Source organism: Amyelois transitella, chromosome 14 (genome assembly GCF_032362555.1).
Source record: "Amyelois transitella isolate CPQ chromosome 14, ilAmyTran1.1, whole genome shotgun sequence".
Taxonomy (NCBI): domain Eukaryota; kingdom Metazoa; phylum Arthropoda; class Insecta; order Lepidoptera; family Pyralidae; genus Amyelois; species Amyelois transitella.
In genome coordinates, this window is record NC_083517.1 from 5,240,590 (window position 1) to 5,260,288 (window position 19,699).

The 19,699-nt window shown below is 32.7% G+C and overlaps 1 protein-coding gene across 1 annotated transcript in view; it reads left to right on the forward strand.

The window, feature by feature from the left end:
• The window catches only part of LOC106141162 (vesicular glutamate transporter 1), a 33,015-nt gene extending 17,987 nt beyond the window's left edge, over positions 1-15,028 (forward strand). Inside the window, exons 2-11 of the mRNA XM_060947941.1 lie at positions 7,264-7,376; positions 7,937-8,076; positions 9,275-9,529; positions 10,704-10,897; positions 11,369-11,531; positions 12,010-12,117; positions 12,253-12,438; positions 12,768-12,953; positions 14,303-14,479; positions 14,843-15,028. Coding sequence (XP_060803924.1) covers positions 7,264-7,376; positions 7,937-8,076; positions 9,275-9,529; positions 10,704-10,897; positions 11,369-11,531; positions 12,010-12,117; positions 12,253-12,438; positions 12,768-12,953; positions 14,303-14,479; positions 14,843-15,028 — 1,708 coding nt within the window. The remainder of the gene's footprint in view (positions 1-7,263; positions 7,377-7,936; positions 8,077-9,274; positions 9,530-10,703; positions 10,898-11,368; positions 11,532-12,009; positions 12,118-12,252; positions 12,439-12,767; positions 12,954-14,302; positions 14,480-14,842) is intronic.
• Positions 15,029-19,699: the final 4,671 nt, after the last annotated feature.

Sequence of the window (19,699 nt, forward strand, 5' to 3'; positions counted from 1 at the left end):
AAAATTCTGGAGCAAATTTTATGAAATAGAGCACAGATAAAATGGCGCTTTAGTATTTTCATATGTTATTATATTACCAAATAAAATATGAGTTTAACCAAAATAATGCTCTTAATATAGAAATCGTTCATCTTTACCAAAACTAAAAGAACACAGTTCTGAACTATCTATATTTTATAACGATACTCTCACTGGCGACAAGAATATTAAAATTGTCTTCAACGGTTGTGTCCCGTTTCCATTTCTATTAGATTTGAGATAAAAATCACCCACGGGACTTATTTTCAATTGCCTATTACCCTGATACCACCTTATTTCTCCTCTCATTTTACTAACTTGAAGGTTTTCATGAATTGTAATAAATGATTTAAATTTCCTTTTAGGGTTCATATTTCAACGAGTTTCACTCAGAGTATAGGTTTAGGTCAAAGGTAAGATTTGCCATGTTCTGATGACTGTCTGCCGCCTAGTTCAGAAACCTTTATCACCTGGTGAGTTCTGATGTTTTTGTCCTCAATTCCCTCTAAAATTTAGTTTCTCTTTTAATGACTGTGGCTTGTTTTGTAAAGGTTATTATAATTACTCTGAATTTAAATTCCAAAGCTTTGAATACTAACCTTTTAACATTATACAACTCAACATGTTTTAATTATAAATAAACGCAACTGCATTTCAAACTTTGTTTAAAAAATAAAACATTTTACCAATAATTACTTCGAAAATTTTCATCCTCGGTATGGGGTCATTCTTTAACCCACAACCTCCCAAAACATTTGTCTCTCTGGTAAGAAGTGTGTAAATTGAGAAGAGCTAAACTCGGCTTTTGCGTAATTGATATTTACTATTTACCCGGATGCAAAATGAATTTCCCTGGAACTTTAAGAGATTTGTTTGGTTTTTGTCGCCGTATGGTATGTTCAGAAATTTTAGTAAAAACACAATTATAACATGCTTGCGTGATGTAACGTTTTGAATGCCCTCGAGTATGAGTAGTTTCTTATATTTGGAAAATTATGTATATACGAAAAGTTATTTTTTGAAACTACGTTTGTCAGTTGAAAATTGAAAGAAAATATTTAGAAAAAAGCCATGATTAAATACTGATGATATAAATATATAGTAAATGAATATTGATGATTGTAATAACAATAAGAACAAGTAAGAAACAACAGAGTGCGGACGTGAGTTCGACGCCTGTCGGCAGATTAGGGCAAAGAGAGAAAACTTGCGCTCAAAATATCAACGCAAATACTGGCGCGTATTGTTTGCCCAACATTTTATATTTTGCTGGCTGGATGTATATTTAATATTCGATATCAATAAAAAACACGTTCCTGTTCGATTTGAGATTTCAAACAATATTTTGTGTGAATTGAATTTAGAATCTGATAAAAGTATCAAATAGATAGAAGTACAGAGTCAACTATGTATCTAAGAATTCAACTTTAAAAATACATTATATCATGTTACGCATCCCAATGCTCCAGATCAAAAAAAGTAGAATGATCAATGTAGGAAGTTGTAGGAACACGGCAAAGGGTACAACTTGGGACACGCAGTTAAGGATAAGAGAGTCTTCTGAATTGGATAATATAAATATATTCCTAGTCAGTATAGTACTGTATAGTATCAGTCAAAATATTGAAACACGGCACGTTCAGCTGTATTGAGATTCAAAAAGTGACAGGTTGCTAATTGCCTTAATGATGACTTTCCGATTTTGCCTAAAATATAATACTTATTTGTATCATATTACAAATGGGCATTTCTCAGTCAAATAAAAAGGTGAGCTCAAACTCAATAAAACCAATAGACAGTCCCATGTTTATAGTACCATTTCATCATTGAATTTCTCGATGTCGTGGGTGGCCATAAAATAAATCCTGCCATAAATAATCGGCGCCGCTAACAAGCGTCTCGGGTTCTTCAAGTAATATTTCTTAGCTCTCCCGCCATTTTTGTCATAACTCTATTATGTCTGTGAGTGTCGAAATGCGACCGTTCCCTTGATTTATTTATACCTCCAATCTTAGATTTCCTGTATTCATATAATTCAGTTGTGGATTAAAGCTAAAGTTTATTGATATAAATTGTGACTCTGGTAAACGTTATTGATTTTGAATAACCAAATCTAGTTTCGGTCAGGTCAAGATGAAAATATTTAACAAATATTTTTTTAAGACAGAAAGGAAAACTTATATCTCAGATCACCTGTGTGTGTATGTACCTTCACAAAATTCCAAAATATTTTTTGAGTAGATAAATCGTAAAGAAGTAAGAAATGAACAAACAAATACCTATACAAACTTGCATTTGTATACATTAAAAATAATTAGATTTCTTGTAAATATTTAATTTTTAAGGGGCATATGATTTATAATGCTGCAATATTCATGTAGGTCTTGCAATGACGCATGTTCTCGGTTCGCTCCCAATAACACAATCCCTTGTGTCCTTGCAACTTAATGGCTCGTTACGTCACCTACATTTATTTATTACATGTTTTATTCAAAAAGCCGCGAGCCTCACCGCCGTTTCTCCTTTTGAGCTGACATTTGGGCTACACATGTTTTGAAGAATAGTAAGAACTATTTATTTGGATTTTGAATTTAATGAAACCATGTAGTTTACTTACTAACATTTGGATTTATATTTTTGATTATATTGATACTGGAAAAAATTCACGAAATGACACACAAAGGTGAAGGTGACATTTTTTCCTTGAAATAAGTGCAAAAGCTAGTTAACCTTTATTTTTATTATCTAATTCATGGAATGCTTCATCGGTGAAGTTTAAATTCTAGACATATTATGTTTATCTGAAAGCTCTAGAACTTTAGTTTCTGTTATATTTTTAATTTTACAGTAAAGTAGGACACCACTACAAAACAGGGATCTATGTGAATTGCGTTGCAGAACCGAAGCATTCCCGATCAGTGATGCCGATCACAGAGGGAGGTTGGGAAACAAATTTATCCGACAATTGTAAATCAATTAGAGAGGGTGGTTTGCTGGGTGGTCGTAATAGCGAGTGCACAGGGCCGGAATTAAAAATGATTCGATGGCCAACTTTGAAAAAAAGAATGTACAAAAAGTTAAACAAGTGCCTGACTAGTTGTGGACTGATCGATCAATGTGCTGTCTAAAAACATATATTTCCAGGTATTTTTGTAGTTTATCTATAGATGATTTTATAAATCTCGTATGGGAAAGGTATAACAGTGGTGAAAAGTGCTATGTTTTTTTAAGTCTTAATAAAATAAAAGTGTAATTGTGTGCTTTTATACAAATAACAGCAGTTTTGATTTTCACTGACAATAAATTTCTATTACGATCCATAAAAATACATGGACTTGAAATGATATGTCATTTGGTGGGCTATTAAATGTCGTATCACTATAATCCAACCTTAAATAAATATGAGAATACTTAAATTTGCAGTCCCTGTATTAAGCCACAAAAACCTTAATATTATACTTAAGCGCAATATTTCATAAAAAAAAAATTAATGCCTCATCAATATCAACAAATTCATATCAATTAAGAATATTTAACATCCCTTTGACTAATGACTGTAGTCTTCCATTAATTAATTAATTAAGAAACCACAGCGTTCCTCTCTGGGCGAGATATTCATAGTGGGGAAGTTCAAGTGTATATTGTACTCCAACACCCCACGCCCTGGCTCTTCACGTCGGATCCAGGAACTGTCTTCGAGTTAAGAAATTTTATGGTGAAATTGTAAATTATTACTCGAAATAGTGTTTTTTCTCTAATTAAATTTTTATTTAAATTTACTAGTGGCAATTTCGGGAAATCGTCTCTTAGTGGCAAAATTTTTTAGATGTGAATGTTTGACTGATTCCTGTTTTACCTATAGTTCCACAAAATTTTACCTTCCGCTTAAATCTATACTTTACAGTGTTCGTAATAGTGTCATAAAGGAGAGACAAGAGATTTGACTTGTGTAGAGTTTATATAAATATCAATTGATTAAATACTTACAGATAAAACAAAACAGAACTAAATACGCAAATTAAGCTTATAGTATCAGCTAGTTATTTGGGTATGTTTTTTACTAGTTGCTCGCTGCAAACTTAGACCTCGCGAATACTAACAGTTTACAGAATTGTTAAATATTATTACTTTTAAATATTTCTTTCGTTGACAGATCCTACACACATTTTAAATTCTTATCAAAATCAGGTTATTATCAAATTGGTTTTAAAGTTACATACATACAAAAAATTATTTTTGCCCTAAATTGATTAGTAGATAATAATTTAAACCTAAATCTGAAACAAAGTTTAAATCTTTCCCTAGCCAATTAATTTAAACTCGTGCAATATCCTGTGAAAGCGAAGTTAGGTACCAAACCAAGAATTGCTAACTAGACAGCGAAGTTAATAGGTATTATAGTACCGACTATAGTATAGCAGTACGTTGTGGTGTTGAAGTTTGAACTTTAATGAAGCCTGAGGGTTTTGTTCTTATACGTAAATATGATAAAGTTTTATTATTATTTATAATAACAATAGTTTTTGAATAAAATATTGAATTTAGAAAATCACTTACAGCTATTATACCACCTATTATATTTTTGCTTCTTATTTATAGCAATGCTTAATTTTAGTAGGTTACAGATTAATTAATTTGTAAATTCTTATCGCAGTAGAATCTTAAGACAAAGCTTATTTACATACATACATACATATGGTCACGTCTATATCCCTTGCGGGGTAGACAGAGCCAACAGTCTTGAAAAGACTGAATGGCCACGTTCAGCTATTTGGCCTAATGATAGAATTGAGATTCAAATAGTGACAGGTTGCTAGCCCACCGCCCAAAGCTTATTTGAAAATAAAAAAACGATATCTGTATTAATTTTAGTTTCATTAAAAAAATGAAGTTTTTCCAAATAAAAGTCAAGGTTTTAGTATTGTTTGTTTTAAAGCATTTGAATATATACAAAAAATCGATAAAAAATCAATATTAACCAAAATCCATTATTCATGTTACTACATGAAACTAATGGACGTCAAAAGATAAAACATCGAAGCTAGCAATTTAGTTACGGAGTTAAACGACAAAATAACTGTATCCATTATCGAGGCATGCACACGGGCTCCAAACAGTAATTACAATATTTGAGTGACGTCACATAATTAGAGTTAGTTCGTAGGGTGCATTAGTACGACAATGAAACTGCGAGGGGAGCCCTATACAAAACAGGTTCTAGTCATTTTGTTATCTGACTGTAGAATCGTCGTTTTTGATTTTTAGAATACTATTTTATTTTATTGAATACATATTGATATGTAATCTTGTTAGACCGATTCACAAATTATAAATATTTTTTTTGTTAAATATTAAAAATCAATTCATAAAAATAAATACATAAAAATCAATTCGTGTTTGTTTTTCTCAGTTAAATTCAAAAATAGATGGATTAGATGGATTTTACAACATATAATTCTTTATCAGTGGTTTTGACTATATATCATAGTTTTTAAATGTTTATCGTAAACCATACAAGGCTTTAACGGGTGATACAAAATACACCGCATCCTCTAGATTTTTTCAATGAATTATAATCTTGTTATTTTGGCTATAATTTTTAACAAATAATTATTAAAAGTGTGTACACTATCCAAGATGACTTTGTATCCAGAGTGTGGGACGCATAAACCTCTGTGTACTCGCAAAGCTCGTGACATGCAACGCTGACAATAACTCAATCGCGATGCGTAATAGCTCCGAGAGTGCTGTGTGCAGCTTACTCAACGTTGATCCTACAAACTGTTGATGGAGCAGAAAGATTGCTTGTTTTAAGGCTCTCTCTTCTACAGAACAATTCGCTTGATACAGTCTTTCTTCTTCAACATTTTAAATAATTACATCGAAGTATACCTACATACACGGAAGCAATTACAGCATATTTCTCTTTCTCGTTGTAAATCTCGTAAATAATTTCATATACCAAGTCGATATAACGATATATGACGTCGAAGAATGGAGTCAAAGCAGAGTCATCGGTGTGAAAATTCATTTTTCCGCTGACAAAAGTAATAAATGTGACTATCTGTTCGCGTCCCCCATTTCCCCGCTGGTAATGAATCGTTGCATAAAAGGCATAACCAAGTGGAAAGGACGAGCGACGCCCGCGGAACAAACACAAATTATACAGAAGTAAAGGATGTATTATCAACATAACTACGACATTAGGTATTGATTACTGTCATTATTTTTAAGCAGAATTATGTATAGTATTCGAATATTTTTGTGAATAAAGTAGAACTATTGATTAAAAATAAAATAAGTTTAAGCCCTACCGTTAGGACGTTAAATTATGTTTATGTTAGCATTTGGCTATCGAAATGCCTTTATCTTTTAAGTAATTTATTATTTGATTTTTTGGATTCTTCCCAATTAGGTGGAAGGTTTGCTAAAAGACATTTCGTATGGAGGTTTTATTTCGACATCATCTGTGCTCTGTGACTCGCGCCTATCAACTCGCGATAATGCGTTTAGTTCCCGATCCGTATCCCGTCATGGCTGCGTTGACAAGAGGGACGCTCGCATTCTACTTGCGAATTAACGCAGTATATGTATATTTTAGTTATTTTTCACACATTATTATAAAATTCAGATTATTCCGATTCTAAGCATTCACCCAAATTTTATTTAAATTCGGGTTAGAACATTTGTTGTAAACATCAATTTCTGAGGAATGTGAGCTTTTCTTTTGATATAATGTAAAACAGAATTGTAAACCTTAGAAAACATTACTGCTTCAAATTCGTAACATAAATCGACCAATATGTGCTCGTTTCATAGACTGTATGAAGTAGACCATTAGAAACGAGGAGTCGTAAAGGGGACGCTTGTCGCAGGTGCTAATCGCATAATGTTTCTCATTCACTTGCTTTTTAATCATATTTCCTGCCAGAGGTGTGTAGCTAATAAGACTTAAAGGAAAATAACAAGCTGCCGTTGCCGACGTTATATCGATTTTCCTTATTGCGAAAATTTTGCAGTTAGTGTCAATGTTTGAGGAAGTTTTTGAAAAGGGATAATTAAATAAGAATAGGCCTTCAATTCTACCACACCTCAATGTTATAACGCGAAATTTAAATTTGTTTGTTGTCTCTTATCCCTCTTTCTTCACACTCTGTGTTTAACAACTTTTCTCACAACATCCCGAAAATAAGGTTTTGTTCTTGTTTCAATGAACTACTATTTTACTCGAAATATTTGTTTCAGAAACGCCCAATATGAAAATTTTCATGTGGAACAAAAGGGATACGATCAGATGTATGATGGAGAAGATCTGGAGACTCCACCGTCCCCTAACCGACCACCACCACGTCCCATAGGTAAGAAAAATATAAACTTGCTAACCCAGTCAATTATATACCTAATCAGTAGTTATAATAAATAAACCTAGACACAAATTCAAAGTCCAATCGACCATGTACCAATGACTCTATTCTGAATTAAACTTTGCTAACTGATGCTCTTACGGTGAGACAAAACATCTTGTGGAAACCTGCACACTTAGGCAACCAAATAGTTTTAAACTTAAAAATTTTAAGACATTCATGTTTTTTGTAGAATATTGAGTTAAAATATTATCATTAGTTTATTGCACAATACAGATTGTATTTTTTACTATGAAGACTAATAAGTCATTATTTTCATATCATAATCGTTAAGCTCGAAACATTTAATAAATTTATGATCATCAAGTTCCGGATTAATATGTTTCACCAAAAAAAAACTATATTTCTTTCACCGATGATGCTGTTAAAATGGCAGAATATTATAGTAAGAAAATTTTATTATCGTTAGAAGGATTTCAACGCGACAAAAACAAGAAACAAGCATATATATAAATATACTAGGGATCACATCGTAAAACATCACATTTTTTTAGACAAGTACGTGAGGGCAGAATGCCCGTGCCTGTCAGCGCGTTACACCGTGGCGCTGCTGGCCTGCTTCGGCTTCAGCATCATGTTCGGCATGCGCTGCAATATGAGCATGGCTAAACTCAAGATGACTGAAAAGCATAACGTAAGTATTTCTTATATAACGAACCTGCTTTCCTCTGTGCTAACTGAGGACGCCTTCAATCTGACCAAGTGGACCAAAGTCGGGAGGCAGACCCTGGGCTTCGGAATATTGCTTCGGAGAGTGTAACCGGGTATACGCAAAGTTCACAGAGTGCTTACCAATGGTAGAGCTTAGCAGATAAGTAAACCATGAAAAAGGGTCTTAAAAAACCTTGGGATTCTTTTTTAGGTAATGTGCTAATAAACCTATCTTTTAATCTCAATTCCATTACTATTAGATATCCAGCGGCCTTCGAGCTTTGTAAATTTGGCTCTGAGTAACCTTGAACAGATTAATATAAAATTAAGAATCATTAATTCTCTCTGTTCTCTGTATAAATGAATCAAAGCGATCTAAATATGCGAAGTTCTTGGTATTGGTGGTCTTCAGTGCTCTTTGCTAGGACGATATGTTTTAGAGAAATATAATTCAAACAAATTAGGTAATTTATTTGTCTACATTTATAAATAAATAAATATTCAATTTTTTATTTTATTTACTATAAATGGTTGAAAATACAATTAATAGAAATTACCATAATTCGTTTAGAATAAAAATATATGTAGTTGAAATTAAGTTGCGATATTATTATTTTCTGCTTCATAATTTTTCCTTTAATATCTAGTAGCTTGAAGTTCTTTAAGAAATTCCTGATGAATGAGACGCGGTTGAAAGAAAATTCTTTGAAATCAACTTCGCTTTAAACTTCGTTTAAAACTACCAGAAATTCTACCGTCTTTTTCATTAAGACTATATTTCCATAAAATATCATCCTTTTATATAGCCACTGACTTTTTAATTAATAATTGTTGACGGCCTCTTTGACGCAGTGGTAGCGGGTTAAATCCTCGGTCAGTTAATGATAGAAAAATACTTGAAATAAAACGTTTATATAATTACTAGATGGTTTATTTACACAAGTTTTTATCTTGAAATATAGCATTGCTGAGTCCGTTGACATAAATCTCGAACATTAAATAATAATTATAATTGTTTTTAATAGGTATTATAATTAACAGGAGTACATTCATCAATTGTAGCATGATAAAATACTTTTACCTAGCCAATGTTAATCATCCTAGTTTCGACATGGTATAAACCGTATATTTATTAATTTAAATACACATATATTATTTGTTAATATCAAATTTATTTACAGACTTCAAGCGGGGTTAAGGAAGACACGCCTTTTGAATGGAACGTGGAAGTGGAATCTTCTATAGATTCATCGTATTTCTTCGGGTATCTCATCACCCAAGTCCCTGGCGGTTTCCTGGCGTCTATGTACCCTGCCAATAGAATCTTTGGAGTGGCTATTGTCATATCTTCAGTGCTCAATATGGCCATTCCTGGTGCTATGTCAATTGGACCAGCTGCAGTTGTGATGCTGAAAATTGCTCAAGGATTTGTTGAGGTAATTTGTTTATTTAAAACTGTACTGTAAAGCTATAACAGATGCATTCAGATGCATCATGCCTTTAAGCCAAAAGCTTTATTCCCAGTCAACCTTAAGGAAATGGAAAAAAGCAAAGAAATCAGGTGTCAACTGGTGTTAGACCAGTGGACACCTGATTTCTTTGCTTGAGACTATGTGACATTTCCTTTGTGACTACAAAACGTATTGCTTATTATATCTGATAAATATTTACCTGATAATTATATTTAAATAAACATATACCGAAAACATAATTATTTAATTTTCATAAAAAAAAATTTGAGAGTATGTATATATACCAAAAACACATTTTGTGATATCACCAAAAATGATCTCCGATTGTTGAAGATGTAACAACTGTAATGTCACACGTTTAAATTCCAACATTTGGTATTCCAAACGTGACTGAGCATGATCAAGCTTATTAGCGATCCTCGATTTTGAAGCTCTGGGCTCGACGGTTGCAGGCCCTGTCACGTTTGGATGTTACACCCCTCACTTTGTAACATCCGAATTTAATTCGACACATCAGTTTCGCATAATCAAATACATAACACTTTTTGCTCTATATTATATCCAATATAGCAAGGAAAATGAAGTAGGAATATAACTTTATGCTTATCAACATTAGGTATCATTTTTACAAAGGATATTTCTGCTAGAACAAAATAATACGAGATAAATCTACGTCAATGTCCAAGTATCAATAACATTAAAAATCTCAATACTTATATATACTATCGGTACTTAACCAAGAGTTACAAATACATATCTGTATCTATGGTTCCACACATTCTTTTGCGTTTAGATTGAATCAGGGTAGAAATCAATATCAAGATAAATAGATATCTGCTATCAATTCCAGTTCAAGTACAGTCGTCATCCGAACTCGAAATACAAAGCATCTTCGAGATTAGTGGGGACGGTTACCATGGTGATGTTCTACATCCTAGCTTACTTTATTCGTCATGCTTTTACATATAATAGGAGATCTCCTTACGTTTTCTATCCATACTAGATAGCGCCCGCGGCTTCGTCCGCGTCTAATGAAAAACCCGTTAATTAAAACATGAGAATGACATCAAACACAACTTATCATTATAGTTACATAGCTAGCGAAGTACATGGTACACTGTGTCATATTTTTGCCTAGGGTGTGACCTATCCCTCCTGCCACGGTATCTGGAGGATGTGGGCGCCTCCTCTGGAGAGGTCCAGGTTAGCAACCCTGGCCTTTTGCGGGACTTACGCGGGCATCGTCATCGGCATGCCTTTGTCTGGCCTACTGACTGACTACATCGCGTGGCAGGCGCCTTTCTACTTTTATGGCGTTTCGGGAATGATTTGGTAAGTTATTTTTTGTTAGATCCCTAATAAAGATTTCATCATCATCATTATAATTATAGTCGTAGGATGTTCATGTCTTCCACTGCTGAACATAGGCCTCTGTTGAACATAGGAAAACTAAACGGACATACATAAGTATTGGTGATCCCAAACTCGTAATTACTGTCTTTTTTCTTTAACCTGACGTTAGTACTGGTTACACCTCACCTCTCTGAAGAAGAGCCCGGGGTGCCACTTTACGTCCAAGGATCCTGGATTTGGTGAAGACAGATTTTTTCACGAAGCGACTCCCATCAGATCTCCGCAACCTTTGCAGGGGACCTCATCTGTATTGGAGAATAATTAACGGATAGCTTTCTTTTATTATTAAATTTCTTTATGAGTTCTTACAGGATAACAGATATGCTTAGTATCCACAGTACGGATACCTAAATTACCTTGTAGTTTTATATTTACTTAAATTTTCAAAAGGTACACCCTTTGGTTATGGCTGGTGTTTGAGCGGCCAAGCAAGCACCCTCATATCTCCGGCAAGGAGCTGACATACATAGAACAGTCACTGGGCACCGCTACGCAGGCAGCAATGCCAGGTTTCTGGGCTACGCCGTGGAAAGCTTTCGCGACGTCACCTCCTGTAAGTCAGCAATCAATTAGATTTTTTTTATTTATTTCTCTTATAGCAAAAAGGTCATAAAAATGCTTACGGCATTATTATATTTATAACCAAGAGAGAATTTGAGGCTCAAACATATCCAGTTCAGTTTAGTATACTTAATTATTTTTACAAGTTACCTTAGTAAAGTGATTGCACACTACATTAAACTACTATTATTTGCTCTGTCTGTATGTATGCGCTAATCTAGGAAATTTGTAGATGAAAAAGATGGATTATTTTCATGTTTGAAATTCCGGAGAAAGGGTTTTCGGAGAAAGGATTATCTATACTTAAATGCTATCGTAGGAAGCCTAGGCGGGTCGCCAGTAAATGAATAAAGTCAATGATTACTTCTACTGCTTTCTAAGCGCAAGTGTAAAAGAAGCGGCGGAGCAAAAACAATATGGCGTTCGCAGATCCTATTCAATATTGATTTTAATAAAGATCATTGTTTCAGGTATACGCAATCATAGTTGCCAATTTCTGCCGAACATGGAATTTCTGTCTTCTCGTAATTTTCCAATCTGCATATTTCAATACGAGATTTAATATGCAGATAACAGAAGTAAGTTGTTTATTATACGATGTTTACAAATAAAATACCAAATAAATTTCTAATGATACAACATTTTAAAAGAAAATAATTACATATAAGTATTTATCAATTCAGTATGATAAGTATTTTTTAATTTTCAAACAGTCCGGCTTTGTTGGTGCCATCCCGCACTTGATCATGACGTCACTAGTGCCAATCGGAGGCATGCTGGCGGATTACCTGCGCAAGAACAACATCATGACTACCACCAATGTTAGAAAACTGTTCAACTGCGGCGGATTCGGACTCGAGGCGTTCTTCTTTGTTCTCGTCGCTTATGCTAACAATAAGGTAAAAAATATAATGATAGCATAAAAATATAAGAAAATTGTATAGGAGTAGGAAGAGCAATTATATTGATAGAGAGCTAGAATTAGAAAAGAAGGTCATAGACCTCATCCCGGGTCATTCACCTCACCTTACTTATCCTATTTAGGATATATCTAACACGAAAAAAATTGACGTTAAAAATGTGAAGACTGGAAAAAAGATAAAGCGGATCCCAGTTGGTTTATTATACGTTTATTATAATGTTAACAAAGTGTTTTACTTTATGATCAGTACTGGCAGTTGCCCTAACATTGTACCGTAAAAATATTTGACTATCTATCCTTCTACAGTACTCTGCAACGATAGAACTGACTCTTGGCGTGGCGTGCAGTGGGTTCGCGATATCCGGGTACAATGTGAACCACCTTGATATCGCTCCGAGGTACGCCTCCATCCTCATGGGGCTCTCCAACGGCATTGGCACTATCGCTGGCTTCCTTGTACCCATCGTCATAGACTACATTACACAGGACAAGGTAATTAAAAATCAATTTCATAATTCGATCACATTAATTTTATCTAAATTCCTTTTCTACGTTTTAGGAAAGGTCAACGAGTTAATGTCTTTTACTTAAAATGTTCTCGTTTCAAAATATTCAAAGAGTACATATATTTGATAACGCCTCTTTCACGGTAAGCAGATACATTTGATTCATCCACATCCACTCTTTTCATACAAGCTCGTCAGTTTATGAGTACGCATGATCGGAATTCTCTCCACTTTCTAGCAGAACTTAACCAAAATAAGACAGCCGGAATAATTTCCGATTCAAAACACTCCCAGCTCCTTGCTGAAGCCTTTTATTAAACAATCGCCACCCTCCTCGCGATATTGAGTAACTAAACAAAAAGGATGTTCGTCCGTGGCTAATTTAAAAAAGGAAATCTCTCGCCCGACGCGTGCGCTGAATAACAAATGAACAGTCGGTGGGTGCGCGGTGATGCGGCAACGCATGCGGTACAAATATAAAACGAACAGAATTGAAACCGTGCGTTGTACATGTTGAGCATGCACATTCTTAAGGCAATGGATGTGTAACCATGATTAAATATGGGAAAATCTCTTGAAAAGATTGTGAAAGTCTAAATGGACTTACCTAATACAAGATCATGGTCAATGGTGCACCTCGGGCTCCTTTCCATGGACTCAGTGATGTTTTGTGAAAGTTAATAAATCTAGGAATTTTTGTAGTATAAATATTACAAATGTATATAGATTTTTTAAAAATTAGCATTTTACAACTAGCCGAGGTAGGTAATACTACAAGTAGACAAATCATATCATGGTATATATAGGTAAATTACAAGTCATCCTGAATTATTAGTACTTCGTTTAATAACATCGTACGCGTAACATAACATCTTGTAAGTACAAATAAGATCAGGTTCTATGCAATTTTTATTTTTGGTGTAAAGCTGGGAGGGCGCTGAGCACTCTATCACCGGTAAGAGCTGTGAAGCGCACGAATGCTTTGCTATTGTGGATATGAATATTAAGATTTGAAATATATCCTTAGAAATATAATATATACCTAATATATTTACTAACCCGGTATATTACTCGGAGCTCAAACATTGTCAGTCAATAATGCCCAGACAATAATGTGTATTATTGTGAAAATACAGAAGTTTAATACGACATAACTATACTTATCTACCAATTAAATAGTTAATTTTATCAATAGTATTTCTTTAATAGACATGAGAAAACAGAAAGCCTAAAATGATCTTAAACACATTACTGATTACAAATATTGAATTTTAAGACTAAATTTTATTCTATGTAGAAGATGTGTATCGATTAACACACTGATATATTTCTTAGGAAAACCACGAAAAGGCAATAACAGAGTGGCGTGCAGTGTTTCTGATGGGGGCCACTGTACACTTCATCGGTATCACCATATACGGGATATTTGCGTCAGGCGAGCTGCAGCCGTGGGCCGAACCAACGCCCGCTTACGAGACACCCGTCAAGTCTTTGGATAATGAAACTACCTTTGTAAGTATAATGTTACTATACTAACTAATCTTACATGTAACGATGAATCCCTGTTTTATTTCAATTGAACATGGTTAAAATATCATTAATAAAATAGGTATAGTAATAATAATTATGTAGGTTACTGGATGTGGAACCCTAGCCCAAACTTAGTTCTCCGTAAATTCAAGTTCAAACAAAAGTTCCTGTATCACGGAGTGTAGATGGGAGTTGCTTTGTACAATTATCTGGCTAGATCACTTGTGGCCATACTCCTGGTCTCTACCCAAGGAGGAAGGAACTGGGACAAACGCTTTGAGTATCATGATTAAGCATAACCGAATAGGAATGATTCATTATTTAGTCACACATTTTGTTTATTAGACGGAGACATCAGCAGTGAAGGGCAGTGGGCCTCCCGCGTACGGGGCAATCGCGCCTCCCAGACCTCCAGTGCCTCAGCAACACGTCCCCAACAATCCATTCGTATCAGGAGCCTACTACCAAACTGAAGCCGTTCAGCCACCAACCCAAGCGCTCCAAGACCTCACCGACGATGGCACATATTAAAACTTTCTCCAATTATTATTCATATAAAGCCATTTACAGTATAAAAGCCGATTCAGATATCTATCCAACGTTTTGTTTACATAGATATTAGGACTAAATATTATTACAAGAAATTAATGTTTTTTATCTGTTTATAACTAATAGAGACTAGTAGGTATCTGAAATGGATTTTGGTGTACTTACGTATTTAAGTGGTCATTTTGGTAATGCCCTATAATATCCAACGGGCATAACGTCTATTACGTAAATTACCAATGTAGATAGAAAATTCAATATTTATAATAGGGATGTGGACTATTTTTGGGAAAGTGTTTAAAACCATGCATAAGTACCAAATATAACCCAAACTATTTATTATTATTTTTTTATTTTAAGTAATACCTTTAAAATAATTTATTTAAAATTCCATTTAAAATTTCGCGCTAAAACGCGGATACCTGTCAAACGGCCGCTGTGACGTCACGCGTTATAAAATATTGTCGAAGTTATAATAATGTTAGTAGTAATGAATAGTTATTTCATAGTTGTGTGATAATAATATGAATTCAAAATTTTATAAATATTGTGCGGTGCCGCAGTGTAAAAGTACAACTATTAAAACACCTGAAAAACTGTTTATTCACGTTTCACGTACAAAAACGATGCTGAAAAATTGGCTTCAAAACCCGTCGGGATCCGGCACTTGTTTCACAAAGTAAAATGTATTTCTGTGAGGATCATTTTGATGTAAGTTTGATAATATTTGTTGTTACATTTACTTGTATTAAATTAATTTAACTCTTCAAGTTTTCAAAGACGAAAATATTTCGAATTTTTAGGTTAGAAATAAAGTAAACAATGTTTCGTACTTTCATTATAGTTGCCAATGATATGGAGAATTATCCAGAATATCATTTGATGGGCACAGTATCCCAGATCAGACTGAGAGCAGGTTGTGTGCCAAGAAAGTTTGCATGTCAACCCGATAGAAAAGACGAACCGAAAACATAACAACTCGACTATTAGCAGTTAAAAGGCAAAGATTGGAATCAATAGCGGAATGTGAAAGAGAAAAAGAACAGACTCATTCTACACAAAGTATTTCCGTGGCTAAGATAATCGGACGGTAATCACGGTAATCATATGATCCAAATATCAACAAACACCATAGTATTTGACAGCGAAAATTCTTGTATTGCAACGCGTGACATCACGCATTTTGATTGATGTTCATTGTCACGTGACTTGAGGGTGAAATATTTAATTACATTTTATTAAATAAAAAAATAATCCCTTGTTTATTGAGGAAAATATTGTGTTTTTTATTATTTTCACTATAGAAACTACCTTTTCGTGGTAAAATTTTATACTTATTTGAGTACAGTCCACATCCCTATTGTTCCACATGACTTTATAGCTTGTATAGCATTTTTTTGCCCATATTTCTATCGCTATAATGCCCCGTATTCGTAAGTCTCATACGGGCAATGGGAATAATAAACTGGATAATTAACCAAATCTTCCAATTTAAAAAAAAATTGTAGCGAGGCCATGTCGATATGTAGCAGTTTTCATAGGATCGAAATGATGATCTTTGGATCTATAAGATAAATTGAGTCAAAACAGAGATAAATTTTTGTCTTTGACGTTAACTACAAAAAAAAAAACATTTTACAGAACGACAACTCGTAGTTTTGATTATCAATTATCTTTCAGTACCGAAAACTTTATTGTGTGGTATCTGCTTACCTAGACCTAGGTACTTTTCTTAAATGCGGAAAAACTGATAATGGTCGAAATTTTCAAAATTATGCTAAAATATCGATGTTGTATTTCTAACTACCTATGTAAAATATTATTTTTGCTGACTAATTATATTATTATATTATTATATAATTAACGTGTATATAACGATATATTTGCATATCATCAATTAAAATGCTATGACTTCCAGCTCCAGTGATGAAACACCCACATATTACATTAATTAGTTCAATATAAGCATCATGTATATAAATTTACAAGATTTCATATCTCTGTTATTTATATTTAATTCAAGGTGTTTCATTACAAATATTCTTTTTTTATCACTATCTTGTTATATTTTTAATCTCATCTTGTTACAGATTTTCATAATGTTGTTGTAAAATGTTTATAAAATATTTAAGAAATTAGTATTGTACTTATTCACTTTGAACGCAATCAATGTACCTACCTAATTACATCTACTTTAGAAGTAGAAAATAAAAAAAATGTTAATTAAAAATGGGAAGTAGTGTAACCATTTGTACATATTAAATTATTTTTGTGATACGTTCATATCAGCATAATTTCCAAATGAAGGAAGAACATGGTATGACAAAATATTATTGTTTCGGAAAAAAATAATTTTTCATAAAATATGTTGAAAATAATATGCTGTCGTATAATATTAAGCAAAATTATTCCATGACTTTGTTATTGTTATCAATAATAACTTAATACATCTAAGTAAAATGCACACATTTCCCTTACTTATTAATTTAACATGCATGCAAGCAATAAGAAATAGTTGAAAATTAAACGTAATAAACTTATCTAAGCACATGATACCTACCATAATGAATCGGCTTAAAAGCTTCTTATTATAACTTTTAGTTATAAGAATGAAGATTTATAGATACATAAAATAATATTCAGAAAATATTATATAGTTACTTCTATATGAATAACTGCTCTTATTAGCTAAATTTGTAAGTAATATGTATAATAACATTTAAATTAATGTATTTATCGAATATTTTTACTTACCACATTCTTTTGTGATAATTAATGTATAATACTTGTAAACAAGACCCATTTATTCTATTATATAGTAAGTTTCATATATTATTATATTTAAGTCCGCAGTTCATATATAATAACTATGTTTGTAGTTGCTGTTGCTGCTATTATTTTATTAACAAAGATATGCATACCATATTTATTTTTCATGCTTAGAAACACTGCTCCCGATGCTTACCTACTACATTTCATTATTTTGTATTGAAACCATATTTTCCCTGCACTGCTATCTACATTCATTATCGTTTATAAAATATTATACATCCAAATTTAAAACCCTATTCTTTGGAAACAAGCATTCAATGTTATTTTACCAAACAATTTATTACAATTCATATGCATGTAAATAGTGCACATATACAATAGAATAGTTATTTACTGAATAATTAATAATGATAAGCAATTTTAAATTAAGTCATTTGAGTTTGAGCACTCTTCTGGGGTCCTGGCACTTAAAAGCGCACTTTGCTAATTCACTGAATCACATGCACTGTTCATGCACGTATACCTAAAATATATGTTATACATCACCTATTTATCAATTTATTTCGACAGTAGGAATCAAAAAGACAATAATAATTATATGTCGTTGGGTAAGAACTGAATTTATGAGCTCAATTTATATTTATTTATTTATTAAGAAAATGGTGGTTGAACAATAAAATAAAATGTAAGACAATAATACATTTTGGCACAAGTTTAAAGACCAATTTCACTTGTTAAAAATTGCACATTGTTGTATATTAAAATTTTATAATTATTTTATGACATTTGTTAACTTTAATGTATAACGTATGTATACCTGTATTATATATAACTTCAGTATTCTTAAATATCAAAACGCTCTAAATGCCATCCCAGAAGTTGTTGATATTAGTATTCATGAAAGTAAGTATAAAAATTATTGTGTTCTTGTAAAATTAGTAATTTTGTTTTTCAATACACTTACCATTACTCGAATCCTATTAACAATCTTTAATGTCCTGTTAGGATCTTATATTGTACCAAAATATTTATTTGCATAAAATACATAAAGTTCTCTTTCAGACCCAATAGTTGACTAATAGATAATGCTTCTAGCATTATCCGCCAATTGTGCTATACATTCGTATTTTGTGCAATGAAGTTTAAATAAATAAATAAATACAACCAATACAAACAAGGTAGTAACTTTCACCACACTAATCTCGGCTTTACGTGATAAACTTAAATTCGTACAATATTACAATAAAAGAGTACAAAGTAGTTGTTCTCGAAAAATAAAAACACTATCAAGAACTATGTATTTTTGCGAGAACTATTGAAACAAAATCATAAAGATTTTCTTTTCTCACTGTACCTAACTTACCTACTTTATTTCTGTGTAAGTGTGTTGAATAACACTGAAATGTACTTATTGATAATTATAGGTAGGTAGGTATAATATCTATATATTTATTCTACTCTGATTTTTTTTATGATTTAAATTTTTTCCCTAAATCGCCTTCCATAAGACTGTATAGTCGTTACCGAAATAAAGCACTGGTTTTTGAAAAAATATTTCTAACCACCCATTATCTCAAGTTTCAAGATGTAATGCTCAATGCCGTACAAACATTATATTTTTATCCTCACTCCTAATTTTAAGAGTGATTTTCTTTAGTAAACCCTTTTTATTTGGTATATAAAACATGTTAAAATGTAAACAATTTTAGATGTGAGTAAAATATGGCGCAGATTATTGGCTTATCAATTGAAAAGGTCCTAAATCTAGGATGATGCTATAAATAATATAATGAATAATTTTGCGGTATATATTCACGTGGAAAGAGGTAGTCTCTGCCTACCCCTCCGGGAAAGAGGCGTGATTTTATGTATGTATGTATATTC